General features: G+C 40.6%; 1 protein-coding gene across 2 annotated transcripts in view; it reads right to left on the reverse strand.

Moving 5' to 3' along the window:
• Positions 1–254: 254 nt before the first annotated feature.
• Positions 255–14010, reverse strand: part of LOC146308179 (putative flavin-containing monoamine oxidase A) — a 64188-nt gene continuing 50432 nt past the window's right edge. For both annotated transcript variants that reach the window (XM_084746502.1, XM_084746503.1), the window contains 2 exons: positions 10442–10542; positions 255–652 (listed from right to left, as the gene is read on the reverse strand). In XM_084746502.1, coding sequence (XP_084602628.1) covers positions 310–652; positions 10442–10542 — 444 coding nt within the window. In that variant the 3' untranslated portion in view covers positions 255–309. The remainder of the gene's footprint in view (positions 653–10441; positions 10543–14010) is intronic.

A 14010-nucleotide genomic window follows, 5' to 3' on the forward strand; every position in this document is an offset into this window, starting at 1 on the left:
AATTTATAACTTATATTGTGATAACAGTTTTTTTTAATATAATCATGAAAATTCTTTAAATTGACTTGAACTTTCTAACTTTGTTAGAACCATCAGCTGTAAATGGCAAACAAATCCATAGGAGCAAACAGAGTCCAAAGTCCATGAAATCCAAAAGAAAGTCTAAAAAATACAATGGAACGCAGAGGGAAATGCCTGGATGCTTGAGAAGAGATGAAAAGAAAGGAAAGAAAACATCAAATATCAAGAGGCAGTTTTCCTCTGGGACCCAGGCGAAAACCAAACAGATGAAATGTTCACCTGTTTCTGTCACAATAGGAATATATTATGCCGGCTGGTTGAAAATACATTCGTCATGTAAGTTTTGACCTTTAGGAATGCATTCTGATGCCGCGCCAGCAAGAGAGCAGCACTTATTGTCAGTGCTGTTATAATCATAGCCTTGCTCGTAGACAGGAGTGTGGATGATTGCGTTCGCTTGGCAGGAACCCCGACACGCTGACTCTGCTGCAGTGCTTCCTGGTCCTCCTGGGTCAGGGCCGCGGGGCAGAGTTCAGCCAGTACTTCCCGAGCTGCTCGTTGGCCAGCTTGCACTGCACCGCTCATGTACCCACACCACTGGGTGGCTGTCTCTGTGCCTGCCCAATGGAGCCTGTAAAACAAGAAAATCAGTGAGCCATATACAAAACAATAAGCTTTGTGTTGCTGTTTAAAAAGGCATTTGTTACATTCTCTATTTGGAGTAATTACATCCCTTTTTGCACATTTATTATGTAAAATTGGGTGTTCACCGCTTAAGACAGAATGCCTTAAGAGACTCGGTGAAAATAAATCAAACTCGGTTTTACAGAGTACATGTGGAGCTGTTGTCTTTCCTCGCTTATGATCTGATACAGTTTAAGCCTTGCCCTTTAACTATTCCCAGTCGGCATAGATGATCCATGTCTCTGTGCACAGAAATTTGCAAGTACATGCTCAGCAAATTAGGTTGAGCCTTTTCAACCATGTAGAGGTTGATCACCAGAAAAGCACAACACAATGCTATGTTGCTACTTTTCTCCTCTCGATTTAATGACAACAAAGTCACCAATGTCTCATGAACCTTATAAATTACTGCCTTTGGTGCCCAGGTTTGTTGTCAACATCGCTCCGCATCATGTGGAGTTGAACATACTGCTGTCACAATTAAACATCAGTTGGAATATGCACACTGCAGGGCTTTGTCACTGGCAAGACAGTGGCATTGTGTAACAGTCAAAAAAAAAGGGCAGTGGAGTCAATGCTTGGGAGGTGACATGTGGCAGTGGATGCTGCTGCCGCTAGCTGCCAGCCCCCGAGGAGGCTGAAGACAATGGCTGCAGAACTGAAGATGAAGCATTACTGCCTCTTGGCATTGTGAAAACATGCCTCTGCACATCCCCAAATGGAGGCACCTTTTCTCAAAGTCTCAATCCATTGGCTGCAGATGCAAGATAACGGAAATTGGTAAAGAGCTTTCGCAGTCTAGCCTGTAACCTGTCCAGCTGGAAGATGGAAATCCAAATATGATGCACAATTTAATATAATACATAGGTGTTCCCATCCCTTGGTCTTGACAAACCCACACCACATAGTGCAAGGTCGTACGAAGTGATATGGGTTTCCTGTTTTATTTTGAAGTTCTTGTCTTGTCTGCTGTTTCACTTTTTTTCATTGAAGATTGTTTTCACCTGTCCCTAATTATCTTCCCTGTGTATTTAGTCTTGCTTCATCTTCCGTCTTTGTAACACGTCAAGTGTTTTCGTCTGTGTTCCCTTGTGGTTGTCGAACTTTATTTTGGATTTTGCTCGCTCTTTTGGATCTGTTTGCCTGTAGACCACTCGTAAGCCGTTTCATATTTTGATTTACTTTCAATTTAATCTGAAGTCTACATTTTAGATCCATTCGCTTCTATCTCCTGATCACCCTGCTTGACTACCACTAATTGATGAGGTGAGGCTGAGCCAAATTTTAGCTTTCTCTGGGCTGCTCTCCCTGTTAGTGAGACTGCGTATCAAAGGTGAGAACAAAACTAGTATCCAAGAGCTTAGCTTCTGTTTCACAGCTGGCTTGAGCTGCAGCCACTGATAGCTATCGAATGTGATAGCATGTTCTAATGGAATGAATGGGCAATTTGATTAGATTATGTAATACTCTTCAGTTTTCCTTTGAGGTGAGTTGAAGGACACTCTCCAGACCTCTACAGATAAAAGAAGGACCCACTTGTTGGAGATTATAGTGCTCTACAGAAAGTAGCAATTTCTTCAAGACTGCTATTTAGTAGCAGCGTAATAGAGCAATTATTTATCTGCAGTCTTTGAATGCTTATGATTCTGCATGCCTTCAGGCAGGACTATGCTAATCCTGGCTGCACGTAGGCGAACATGCATGAGGATCATTTAGCAATGTTCACCTGGCAGTTTTTTTTATTCCTTTTTCAGATTTGGAATGCCACATGTACGTGCTTTTTTTTGCCCGCCTGAAAGCAGCTGTATCAACCAATTAGCTCAACACTCACTCAAGTCCGCCAACACAACATTGAGATTTTGAAGCTGTACATGTACAGGCTCCCTACAACCTATGATTACACATAAGACATGTGTTAAGTATAATCAAGCAGTACATGTTACATGTATCTTTGGAGACCCGTAATCCTGGCCTCGCTGAAAGAAGCTAAATTGGCTAAAGTATCTAGGCGTCTCGGTTCTATATTTTCACATCTCTGTACCACTAGGACACAAGATATATCACTAATTCACCATTCAAAGGGGTGTGCACGTGTGCCGGATTACTACTCATGTATTCACTAGCTCATAATACTTGCTTCTATGCTCCTCTACTATACCAGCCCCCACCCATGTCCACCAATCAGAAAAGCAGAGAACGGCTTCCTCTTCAGCACCTTTAATCCAGCCAGTATCCCTGATGATTAATTTATGATTTTATGAACAGCAGAGTTTGAGGCCTCTACAGCTAACAGGCTGACTCTGAGACTCCATACACGCTTTTCTGATGTTGCAAAGCAGGATATGACAATGAACTCAAAGGGATGATGCTATTCAGCAAGAGTGCAAAAAACAGAGTAGCCAGGAGTAAACAGAGGATCTGTGTGTGCCAAACCTACGATGAGAAATGTTTAGAAGCATTTTGATTGTTCAGTCCAGCCTACTAAAAGATGCCATTGGAGACTTCATCAGCAGAATATCCGAGACCTTGCGACCTCAGACTGAAAGGCCTTTTGGCAACATGTCAGCAAGCTTGGAGTGGGTAATGTACACTACCTGCCTATCCACTGAGAGGGTTTCAGAGCCTGACTGGCCTCTTCAGACTAAAGACTACATTTTAAAATCCTAAAAAACAGATTTTGCTGTTTTGTTGTTGCAGAGGGTATTTTAACTTTCACATAAGTTGAACTGACCAACCTTATAATAATAATACTTGTAAACAGCATAACGGACGAGATGTGTCCAAACCAAACTATTAAAAAACACGAAGTTGCCCCCATGCCCCACATAAATTATTTTAAAACAAATGATGTAATTGAAAGCATATATTGAATACAAGCACTCCACTTGCAAAATAATCCATGCATAAACAAAACACTTTTTAAAGGTTTTATTTATGTCCTCCTATTTATCCTGCTAAGTGGTCTGAACCGCATATATCACTTTTGTCTGCATGGTGAAAACAAGCGCTGTAGTGCCGGGCCAGTCAATACGTGTATGCCTGTGGCAAACGCTTCAACATAGGTCAGTTAATGATGTCACTGAGGAAACGACGTGTGCCGATCGTGCCTGTAGATCAAAATGAATCAGAGAAGAGTCTCAGTGATGCTGGAACTACAGGTTTTATTGTGAAAAAATATGTCCTTATGATAAAACACCAGCTTTTAGAATGGAGTTTGGTTTAACAGTCAGACCATTTTATAAAAGCCGTCGGGAGCAGAGGGTATTTAAATGTTAACAATTCACATAAACTGACACATGGCTGTACGCTTTTGTTTGAGGTTGCTCTGTAATGGATTTAAGCAGCTGTGACTCAGCGTGCGATAAACTCAAAGATCAGTGAGATATACTATGCATATATATACTATATAAATGGTAATGAAAAAGGAAAGCAATGCATCCAAAGAGTGTGGTAATAAGAAATAAAACAGGCAGGAGTGGTGTAGGGAGAAATCAATCATCACCACCACTACAGCTGCATGCATAGCAGGTGGTAGTAAACAGTATAATAAGCAGCAGCATTATGATGAGAAGGGTTGAGAGGCTGTCAGATTAAAAAGACCGCCTTATGGTCTTGATGGAACTTTATTGGTTTAAATAGCTGCTTATATGATAAGGCTTAAGTGAAACTGATAAGCTGAGATCACCCATGATTGTAGCGCGTCGTCAACATTAATGCTACGCTTTGTTTTTGTAAAGTGTTCACAAAGGTAAAGCATGTGAACGCGGTGGTCCAATGTGAGTAAAAACGGGATTAATCCATTCTCTAAATCTGGGAATGAAGATAAAAGAATCCCTCTGAGGTAGCAGGATATCATTTTGACCTCCGCTGTATACAAACCGTTCTGCTGTGTTCAATTTAATCACATTTCCCAATGGGCTGAGTCAGATACTATAACAGCAGACGAACAAAATGGATTTAGAAAGAAAATGGTCCGCATTGTCACATTAAGCACAAATACAGACTCTCGGGTGAACAAAGCTTTCTTTCCATCATTGACCTTTCTCAAGCATTTGATCACACTGACTAAGCATTCTCCAGAATAAGCTGCTGTTACTTGTACTAAAATATAATGAAATGCCTTATGTTTCTCTAAGTGTCTAAGTGTTCCATCAACTGTCTGACAGACTGAACTGAAGTGAATACTTCAGAGAAACAAGGCTTGGATTTATCCCGTCTCCCTTCTATTTTTTCACACGGGGAAAATAAGAGTATCTGACAATCCTAAACAATGCTGACAAAACAAAAGGCCAGCATGTTTGTCCTCGTGATGACCTAATGGCCTAATAGTGGACAGGAATTAGCATATTAACTAATTAACAGAAAGTACATTGTTCTAAATTTACATTTTTTCTGATATTAAGAGTCTAATTGTCTTTGAACTGGTTCCTAACTGCTATTTCTGCACAGTCTTGTCACCAGTACCTCAGTGCTGTAGTACTCAAAACCAATCTTGGTCTCAAGATCTGTTTCAAAACCATTTTTGAAGGTCTTGGTCTCATCATAGAATCACCTGCATTTTTACTTGTCTCGGCCTTGTCTCCTTCTCAGACAAAGAAGGATATTATGAAAAAGCCTGTGCATTGTCTGATTTATTTGTTGAATGGAAAACCTTCCTTCTTCAAATGCAACCGATTATTCACCTCATTTCTGAAATTTTTGTTCCTGTTGTTGGCTGTCACTTCAAACAACTTTCATCTCACCCTGACCTCTTAACATGCACTCCAAAACACTGAATGTGGGAGACAGGAGATGAGGCTGTCTGAGAGAAGATTTCAGCCAAATTGATCAAATTTGACTACTTCAACCACAAAGACTTCATCTGCAAAACAATGTCCAAAATAAAGGACGCGACAGTGTGTTAATTCTGCATTGCGACACTTACTGAGACAGCTGAAACAATGTCAAACTTGTATCAGCACTTCACAAGCCAGTATTAACAAAAGTAAACTAATTGTAAGTAAAGCCAGTACTGCGCATAGCTACCGTGCTACTGACAAGCCAGCTGCAGGAGGTGGCATGCCACCACAACAACCGCAGTGTTCATGTTTTGTTTGGTTTGGTTTTGATTTGTTTTTTCCTACTTTAATTCATATTGAGTGTCTCAATGCTTCAAAAATTTCAAGAAGCAATGCAAGGGCTAGCTCAAGCTCAAGGATGGATCAATACTGGCTGTCTGTGACCAAACTTCAAACTTGGAAGCTTTCATTTTTGAGATGTTTATGCCATTGGTTAATCTGTTGCACTGCTACAGGTTGGGGAGATGCTGGACTAATTGTAATATTTAGGGACGGTGAAAGGAAACTGTGAATGTTAAACCTCATTTGAAGTCAGTAAATAACTAGAGTAGAAGGTTGGATACTGGTAGCTGTTAAAGTTTGTACTGCAGCACAAGCTGTGTTAACTTAGTTGTTATTTGGAAGCTAGTCAGTTTTGCTCTGTTAAATGCCTTGTCAGTGTGTTTGTTTGAGTTACTCTAGTCCACAAAATTGATAAATTTGCCCTGAAGGTAACAATATAGCTGCATGTGGAAAAAAAAGGAACTCAGTGGGTAGTAAGGTGAGATTCAAAGATAAAGTTATACATGTTACTGCACCAGATTAGTTCATTTACCATAAACAAGTAATTTGCAAAAACAAACCAAGAATAACAAAATTATGCCCTAAACAGACCAAAATGCCTACAACCAATCAGAACAGCGATCTTTGTTGTTTATGGAAATGCCTCAATGGCCAATAATCTCACACTCTTCTGTACAGTCATTGTAAACCATCCCATATTAGAGAAATGTTTATGATTGGCCCGACCAGATACACGGCTGGTAGAAGTCTTTCTGAATGGGAGAGGACCAGACATATCTACCAGAGCAAATAAAACAACCTGACAGATTTGTCTGGTTCCCAAGCTATCATGATAAATTCTGCAATTCAGAATTTTATACTTTGATTGAAAGTGAAAGAAATCAGTAAACCTTTCCATTTGTGAGTACTAGTAGGGTCTCATAGATTTCAAGTTGGCAGGAAAGTGTTGTTTTGATAAATACTGGGTGAAGTCAGGGTCTTTTTCCTGCTGTGTTGGAAGATTCAGCAAGAGTGGGTTGAATTGGAAGAAGAGAGACTTGTTCTTTTACCTTCTTGTCTGTTGGCACTAGAAGCATCTTACCATTTGCTTCTTGCCTACTTTTCCATCACAAATTTGCTTTATTGGATTGTCCTTGTATAAGCAGATGCTTTGCTTTTGGCCCTTTGTGTTGGCATACCGCAATCATACTGTACTGTATGTGTTGGCAGGAAGGGATCCTCCCAAGGCCGTTTCATGCAAATTCTAGGAGCAGTGTGGCTGCGCGTTCAGTGTAGGATGTGTGGAGGAGATTTGTGCAGCACTTCTGTGGCTACTGACTGTTCAACAGATTTGACCCGTTTGAGGTGTGAAGATGTTTCGTTTTAAGTATACCTTTGGGAATTTGGTGGCAAAGGCCTTGTGAGTTAAGCCTATACAAGAAACAGTGCTGCACTCAAAAGTTCAACTTTTTAAACTTTAATCCTTTAAGCCATTGACCTTTTAGATCTTAGCTTGCACACAGAGAACCAAAAGAAGTGTGTACCAATACTTTTATTAAGCATAAATTCAAAAGATTTTCTTTTTATATGGATTTATATAAAGACATATCAGCGTTGATCTTAGCTGAGTTCATCTCGGATCACTAACCACATGTCGACTGCCTGAGGGGCACTGAGCTTCTATTGTTGATGCGCTGGGAGGACCCACACATGTTTTGTTGCCCAGTGAAGCTTATGTTTTTAATACAAAGAGTATTGTTAGCTGTTTTATCTTAGTCTGCAATCAAGCTTTTAAAGGGACCGTGCACCCCAATATCAAAAATACACATTTTTCTTGTACTGGTAGTGCTATTTATCCAGTTCGTGTGTGTGTATGGTGTGAGTTGCTGAATTTTTGGCCAACGAGATGTCAGCATTCTCTCAAATATAATTAAACTACAGTAGCACTCTGCTTGTGGTGCTCAACTACTTTCTCTCTACCATGAAAAGGGAGTAGTTCCTACATGTAATTGCTCACAACAAGGTCTGTGGAGTATCTTCAGAGTCATAATTTTTGAAGAGACATTGCTGTTGAGTTTTTCCAATGTAGTTTTTTTTTTTTTTTTTGCCGCTCTAAGCTCCACAAATCAAGTGCCAACTAGTTTCACTATGTTTGAGAGAAGGCAGACACATCTATAGCCGCTATCTCCAAAACTCGGCAACTCACACCAAGGCAATTTAGATGGTTAAAAGCACTACAGGCAAGAGGAAAAATATGTTTTTTGTTTTTTTTTTTATTTGGAGTGTCTCTTTGCACCCGGCTAAGAATAGGCACAGAGCAACTATTCAGCCATTCACACCCTTACTCTCTCCTTTACTTAGAGCGACAGCAACAAAGTCATTTGGCAAAGAACATTGCAGTTTCTGGCTTTTCTTTTTTTATTATTATTTAAAGTTCTCAGTCACGATTTGTTTGGGTTTATGCTAGGGGTCTTCAATGATTTTTAGATCAGGGACCCCTAAGCTGATAGAGAGACGGAGCAGGGACCCCCTAATGCACATTTTTCTCGTTTACGCTTACCTGTAGCTGCTACAGCTAATGTTAGCTCCACTAGCCTCGCCTCTGCCAGTTATTTAGTAGGTTAGCTAGCTTGCATGATTGCACAAGGATTCATGGGAAGTAATTTATCATTGTTGTGTAAATTAAATTGTATTTTAGAAAATGATCAAGTAATAATTTGGTGGACCCCCTGTGATAACTCTGAGGACCCCCGAGGGGTCCCAAACCTCCTGTTGAGGACTCATGGTTTAGGCAACAAAAGTACTGAGGTTTAGGAAAAGGTCTTGGTTTATTTCTGCCATCCAGGTTTCACATCGGCTATTTACATCCTAGGTGCAAATAGCACTTTTTTTGCGATGGACACCTTGGTGCTATTTCTTTTATGCTAAGCTATATACACCTGGGTGTAAAAAGCCACAATGGTTATTTCACCCTGCCTTTTTTATTTTAGGGTGAATAGGTAAACATCAGGCATTTTCCTGTAAGAAGCAGAAACCTGTGTAAAAAAGAATGATGTCAACATATTGCGACTCTGTTTCTTTGGGCACAAATGAGACTCCCCAAGGAGCCATTCTGGTGGTTCAGGATGAGGAGCAGTGTTGTCGCTGCCCTTCTAAAGACAGAATGGAGACAGACTGACTGGCTAATCCTGAAATGGCTCAATGGATGCAAACCTCACTGTGCCGACTCAGAGATGAACTGCTGTAAGCCTATAGAGCTCTGATGGAAACTTGTAATTATGGAGTTACAGAGGTCCCATGACTCTAGTCAGGCACCTAATTATCATTTTCCACACACATTTCTAAAATGGTAAAGTATAAACATCTGACGTTATTATACAAGACACAAGTCGATGGCATTTAAAACTAGCACACAGTTTTAAAAGTTTTTAAATGTATTCTCTTACAGTCGTAGGTTGAATGAACTAATCCTTCTCTGTTAGTAGTGATAATCCAAACAATGTGAGGAACAGCACAACCCATTTTTTTTTTTTTTTTTTTGTTCCGAAAAAGTTCAGCGTCCTACTAAACAACTCTTGTCGGTGCAGTGTTTGTTCTGTGTGCATTCTGGAGTTGTTAACTAAAGCATGGACCCACTGTGGTCAATTTATTCATAGTTCTTGGCAGCTTTCCTTTCTTCTTAATCATTCTCCTCTCTATTCTCTCCCACCACACACTGAGAATTGAGTAGGGAGGGCCTCTCTGCAAAAACCTCACATGCTGACCACTCAGGCGCAGTATCCACCTAGGATAATTACTCTAATTATAAAACCCACACTGTGGTCAGTATTGAGATTCATGCCATCCCAAATAAAATCCCATAATCCACCGGACACCACTGGAATCCATTGTGCTGTTAAGAGCAGTGCGGTATGTGGCAGCATTTTAGTCAACCAAGCACGGGGTTGTCTTCATTACATGTGCTGGTTTTGTGTCAAGGTCATAGCACGTCCTTGAGGATCCATTTCGTATATGGGGTAGGAATGTGGATAAGGGCTACCGCACCATGCCTCTGTTTGAGTTACGTTATGTAATGAGCTTCCTCTGCTCCCCATGGACTTAATGTCATTATGGAAATACATTACCTGGATCCCCCCTCCCCACCTCTTGCTCTCATTCGTTCGGCTTTGTGCATCTCCGAACAGGCCATTAGAAATGGATTATAGGACGTTTTCCCATGAGACCACCACTCCTGGCGACCTCTTGCCTTTTCTTGAGAACTGGACTAATATGTATCAGTGAAGGCATAATCACTCCCACGACTCATGTCAATGATCTGTAGGCACTGGGTGCTCATGAGTAAAACCTGGTTGGCAAGGTGAACTGCCTATTGTATCCATGGTATAAAAATAGCATCAGCGACCACAGTCAGTATCTCTTATACTGTCATCCAGTGCACAATGATACTATTTACTGAACTATAAACTCTAAATTTAGCGCTTGAGAAGATTTATATCAAAGATTTAGAGACTGTCATGTTTACTCCCCTCATCCATCTACATAAGTGTTTGTTCTGGTGAGAACATAGAGAAAAGGTGACTACTGGGAGAAGCAAAGGTGTGATGGTGTGGTGTATTTGTCATCAGTGGGGTGATTACCTGCCACAGGGCTTCCTCAGGCTAGGGTGGTAATATGTCAGTAGACCTGGTGCCATGACATTAACAGGGCAGCCCCCGCTGTACTCCTCCTTAGCCCAATCCTGCAAGGTAGGAAAGCTAAATTAAAGATTGTTGTATATCATGGTAAAGTACAAAAGCATTAATGTGAGAACTGACGAACCTGTTTTTTTCTGCTCTGGCAAATATGTCTGCTCCCGACTGAATTCTGTATATGAGGCGTGTTCTTTACGATGATTGGCAGAGGAGGTCCAGATTTACAAAGTCATATATCACATGTTTCACTGCTTTTATGTGTTCTAGGTCTAGCCAGTTATGTACAGCAGGCCTATGCAGTGCAATGCCCCAGGCTTCCAAGACTCATATCAGCATATGTTAGTGTACCATTTAGCTGTAATACGTCAAAGATTGCAACCACGCAATGCCATTTTATGTCATGGTTTTAAAAAACGCTCACAAAATTCTTGCTAAACTGTAAAACTAGGCAGTGCTGATCAGATATAAGAAGATTATGTTATTAAGTTGCCTATTTCTTGCCTAAAATGTTATCAGAAGCATATTTTACTGAAAGATTGCAACTAGGCAGCTGCCATCACATGCCGTGCTTGGAAATGGAGCAAGCAGTGTTTGCTCTGATTGGTTGTGGGTCTATCCAATTGTGCTCCTTTGAAATGAAAATGAACTGAAAGGTTCCAGACTAATCACATTTGTGAATTCCCCCTTGTCTAGGCCACAAATATCATGTCAGCATCATGCTCTCGTGACAACAGCGTTCACGCCACACTGAAGCATCTGTCTATATACTCTCTGCATTATACACGCTTTTCAAAGCATCCACCAGCAAATGAGCAGCCAATCTTCCTGTGCAATATGGAGTTTTCATTCAATATGTGTGAATATTCCTGATCTATTTTCCATCAACATGATGCATAGGCACCACAGTGTGTGTCAGTGTGTGTGCGCACAGTGAGTGTGGATGAGAAAAAGAGAAGAGGGAAGAAAAGAGTGCTGGTGGATGCACTCAGGACAGACAGGTGGTGGCGATCAGAGGAGAGGGATTAAAGTTTAGCAGTGAAGTTGTCTCGTGGCAGTAAATGAAAAGTTTGTTCACACAAAAAAAAATACTGCAGAAAAAGTCCAGCTGCTGGGTAAATTGTCTGTGGGATTAACCTGGAGCAGAGTGAGCAGCTCTCTGGCTCTGGAGCACACTCTGCTCTGCCTAGGGTTACAAAATGTGGATAAAATACGTTTTCAGCACCTTTTTTACAGAGCACCAGGCTCGCGTGTACATCTGTATCATCAAAAAAATATAGTTGCAGTCTAAATAAGCTTGTGATTACACCTGTCAGGCAGAGCTTGAACGTGAGACAAATGGTGCTACACTGATAAAAAAAACTAAAGCATTTCTGTTGACTCATTTGCGGCAGAGACAGTGGGTTTGTCTGGTGATGCCAGGCTACCAAAGATAAACTTTGTTGCATGAAAGTGGCACTTGATGGCACTCCCCAAATCTAATCTAGCCTAATTTTATTTTATAGCAGGGCTCATGAAAACATATAGGCCTTCTGTGGCGGAGCAGGGGTTTTCAAAGTTTGGCCCCATTCACACATGCACTGAAAGCCTGACCTTATCTTGACATTGCATGGAGGAGCTTTATGTGAGAACGTTAATGTCCAAATTAGTTGGACCACACATTAAATGGCCTTAACCCAGCCAGCTCCCTCGTACTGAGTCTATCTGAGCCCATGTGTGACGAGAGCAGGTTATTGTCCAGAGAATTCACAGAGAAATGAGTAGATTTCTACACAATCAGAAAAGTCAAAGTTTTGCGTCCTGCTCATAGTAAAAATATAAAAACCCGGGCCACCACAGAGCGCCTGAGACTTGGTTTGTAAAGTTTACATTCGGCCATGCTGTTGCTCCTGTATGGATCTGTGTCCATGACACATGACACACTGATGCAGCTAAAAAATTACAAATGTGTACTGATTCACCGAACAAAATACAATCCACTCAGGGTCCTCTCGACTGCTGACTCGAATCATGAAATTTTCGGGGGCAGCCCTAATGTAGTATTGATTTCAATGCACAAACAGTCATTATTACACTCTACACAGGCGCCACCCCTCAACTAAACCATTTCCAACAGTTTCCTGTTTGATGCTACACATGTGAAAGGACAAATTTGGTCAATGTCTCATCCTGATTCTGAAGACAGTGTCCCAAGTTCATACATGAAAATGACTTCTCTGACTGTGAGTCCTGCCCTCCCCTTACAACCCTTTCTATTGCACTAAATAAGCTGCTGACAGTTTCTGATTGTTCACTGTTTGAAAATCTATGCCATAGACCAAACTCTATAAGTAAACACTGTAAACATGACATCTTGTAGGACTATGTGATTATGCACATATTTCAGTTATTAAAGTCAGGTTGTATTATCAGATAGAAACATGATGGCATTGTAGAATTTCTGTCACATGACTTGATTCTAAAAATGTTTTAGTAAATATCAAATAAGTTAATGTTCACTTGCCAACATCACCCACTCAACAGCTCTCTGAAGCGGAGATGCAGATTAGTGGAATTAAACCCTTCAACTTGTCATGTGGAAAGAAATATGATACAGACAACAGAAATTAAAATTCTGTTTGGAACTTGAGTGAGTTGGCTCATCAGGATATTTCCTATTTAAATAAATAACAAGTCAAAAACAATTTGTATTAAATACCAAGAAACTCTGATATCCACTGGGCTAACGTAAAATCATTCCAAATATGTCTCTCGGCATCAATTTATTAGCTTTTTTCTCTTCACTAACTTCTGAGTTGTTGTTGTATTCTGTAATTGCATGTTCCCTTTGAGTCTCCACAAAGTGCAATTGTGATGTCTCCCTTAGCGTCTCTGCCTCCAGTTTCCTCAGGGCAATTTCTCTTTCCATCATGCTGTTTAACAGTAAAGTGGGGGAAAGGTAGTCGAGGGACTAAAATCATATATCTGCATGACTAATGTGCTCTTTCACAGTTTACCAATGTCTGCTGTACATCAAGTAATGTAGCTAAGTAGCTATTCTGTAAGTGTGTGGCACATGATAAGAAGGATATCTGCTGTAGAAGTAGAAGCTCAAGTGTGTCTATAATGGGAAGTTATGCTCCCTTTGGAAGCACTTGGCCCCGCATCCCTTCAGCAGGTTTTCCATGCACGCCTTCCAGGGATTTATGATATTGTATTCCATTTGTTTGCCTGCTTTGACATGAAAGTAGTCTCAGAAATGAGCCTCTACTTTTGGAAAGTTACTACTAGCAGCCATTTAGGTCCACTTCTGCAGTCCCCTTTTTCCATTGCATCTGCACGGATGGCCTCCCCTAACATCGTAAAATTAAGGAATATTACACAAGAGGGTGTGCTTTGGTCCTGCATCACTGTTGTGCTAATAACGTGTAATATTAAAATTATACAACAGTTACCAACAAAACAAAAGATATAATCAAAATGTATTCATATTGTGGGGCTCTCATAATAAAAAAGTTTTTGGTAGTGTTATCTCTGTA

The sequence above is a fragment of the Lutjanus erythropterus genome, chromosome 20 (assembly GCF_056507025.1).
Source record: "Lutjanus erythropterus isolate fLutEry1 chromosome 20, fLutEry1.hap2, whole genome shotgun sequence".
In the NCBI taxonomy this organism is placed as follows: Eukaryota; Metazoa; Chordata; class Actinopteri; order Lutjaniformes; family Lutjanidae; genus Lutjanus; species Lutjanus erythropterus.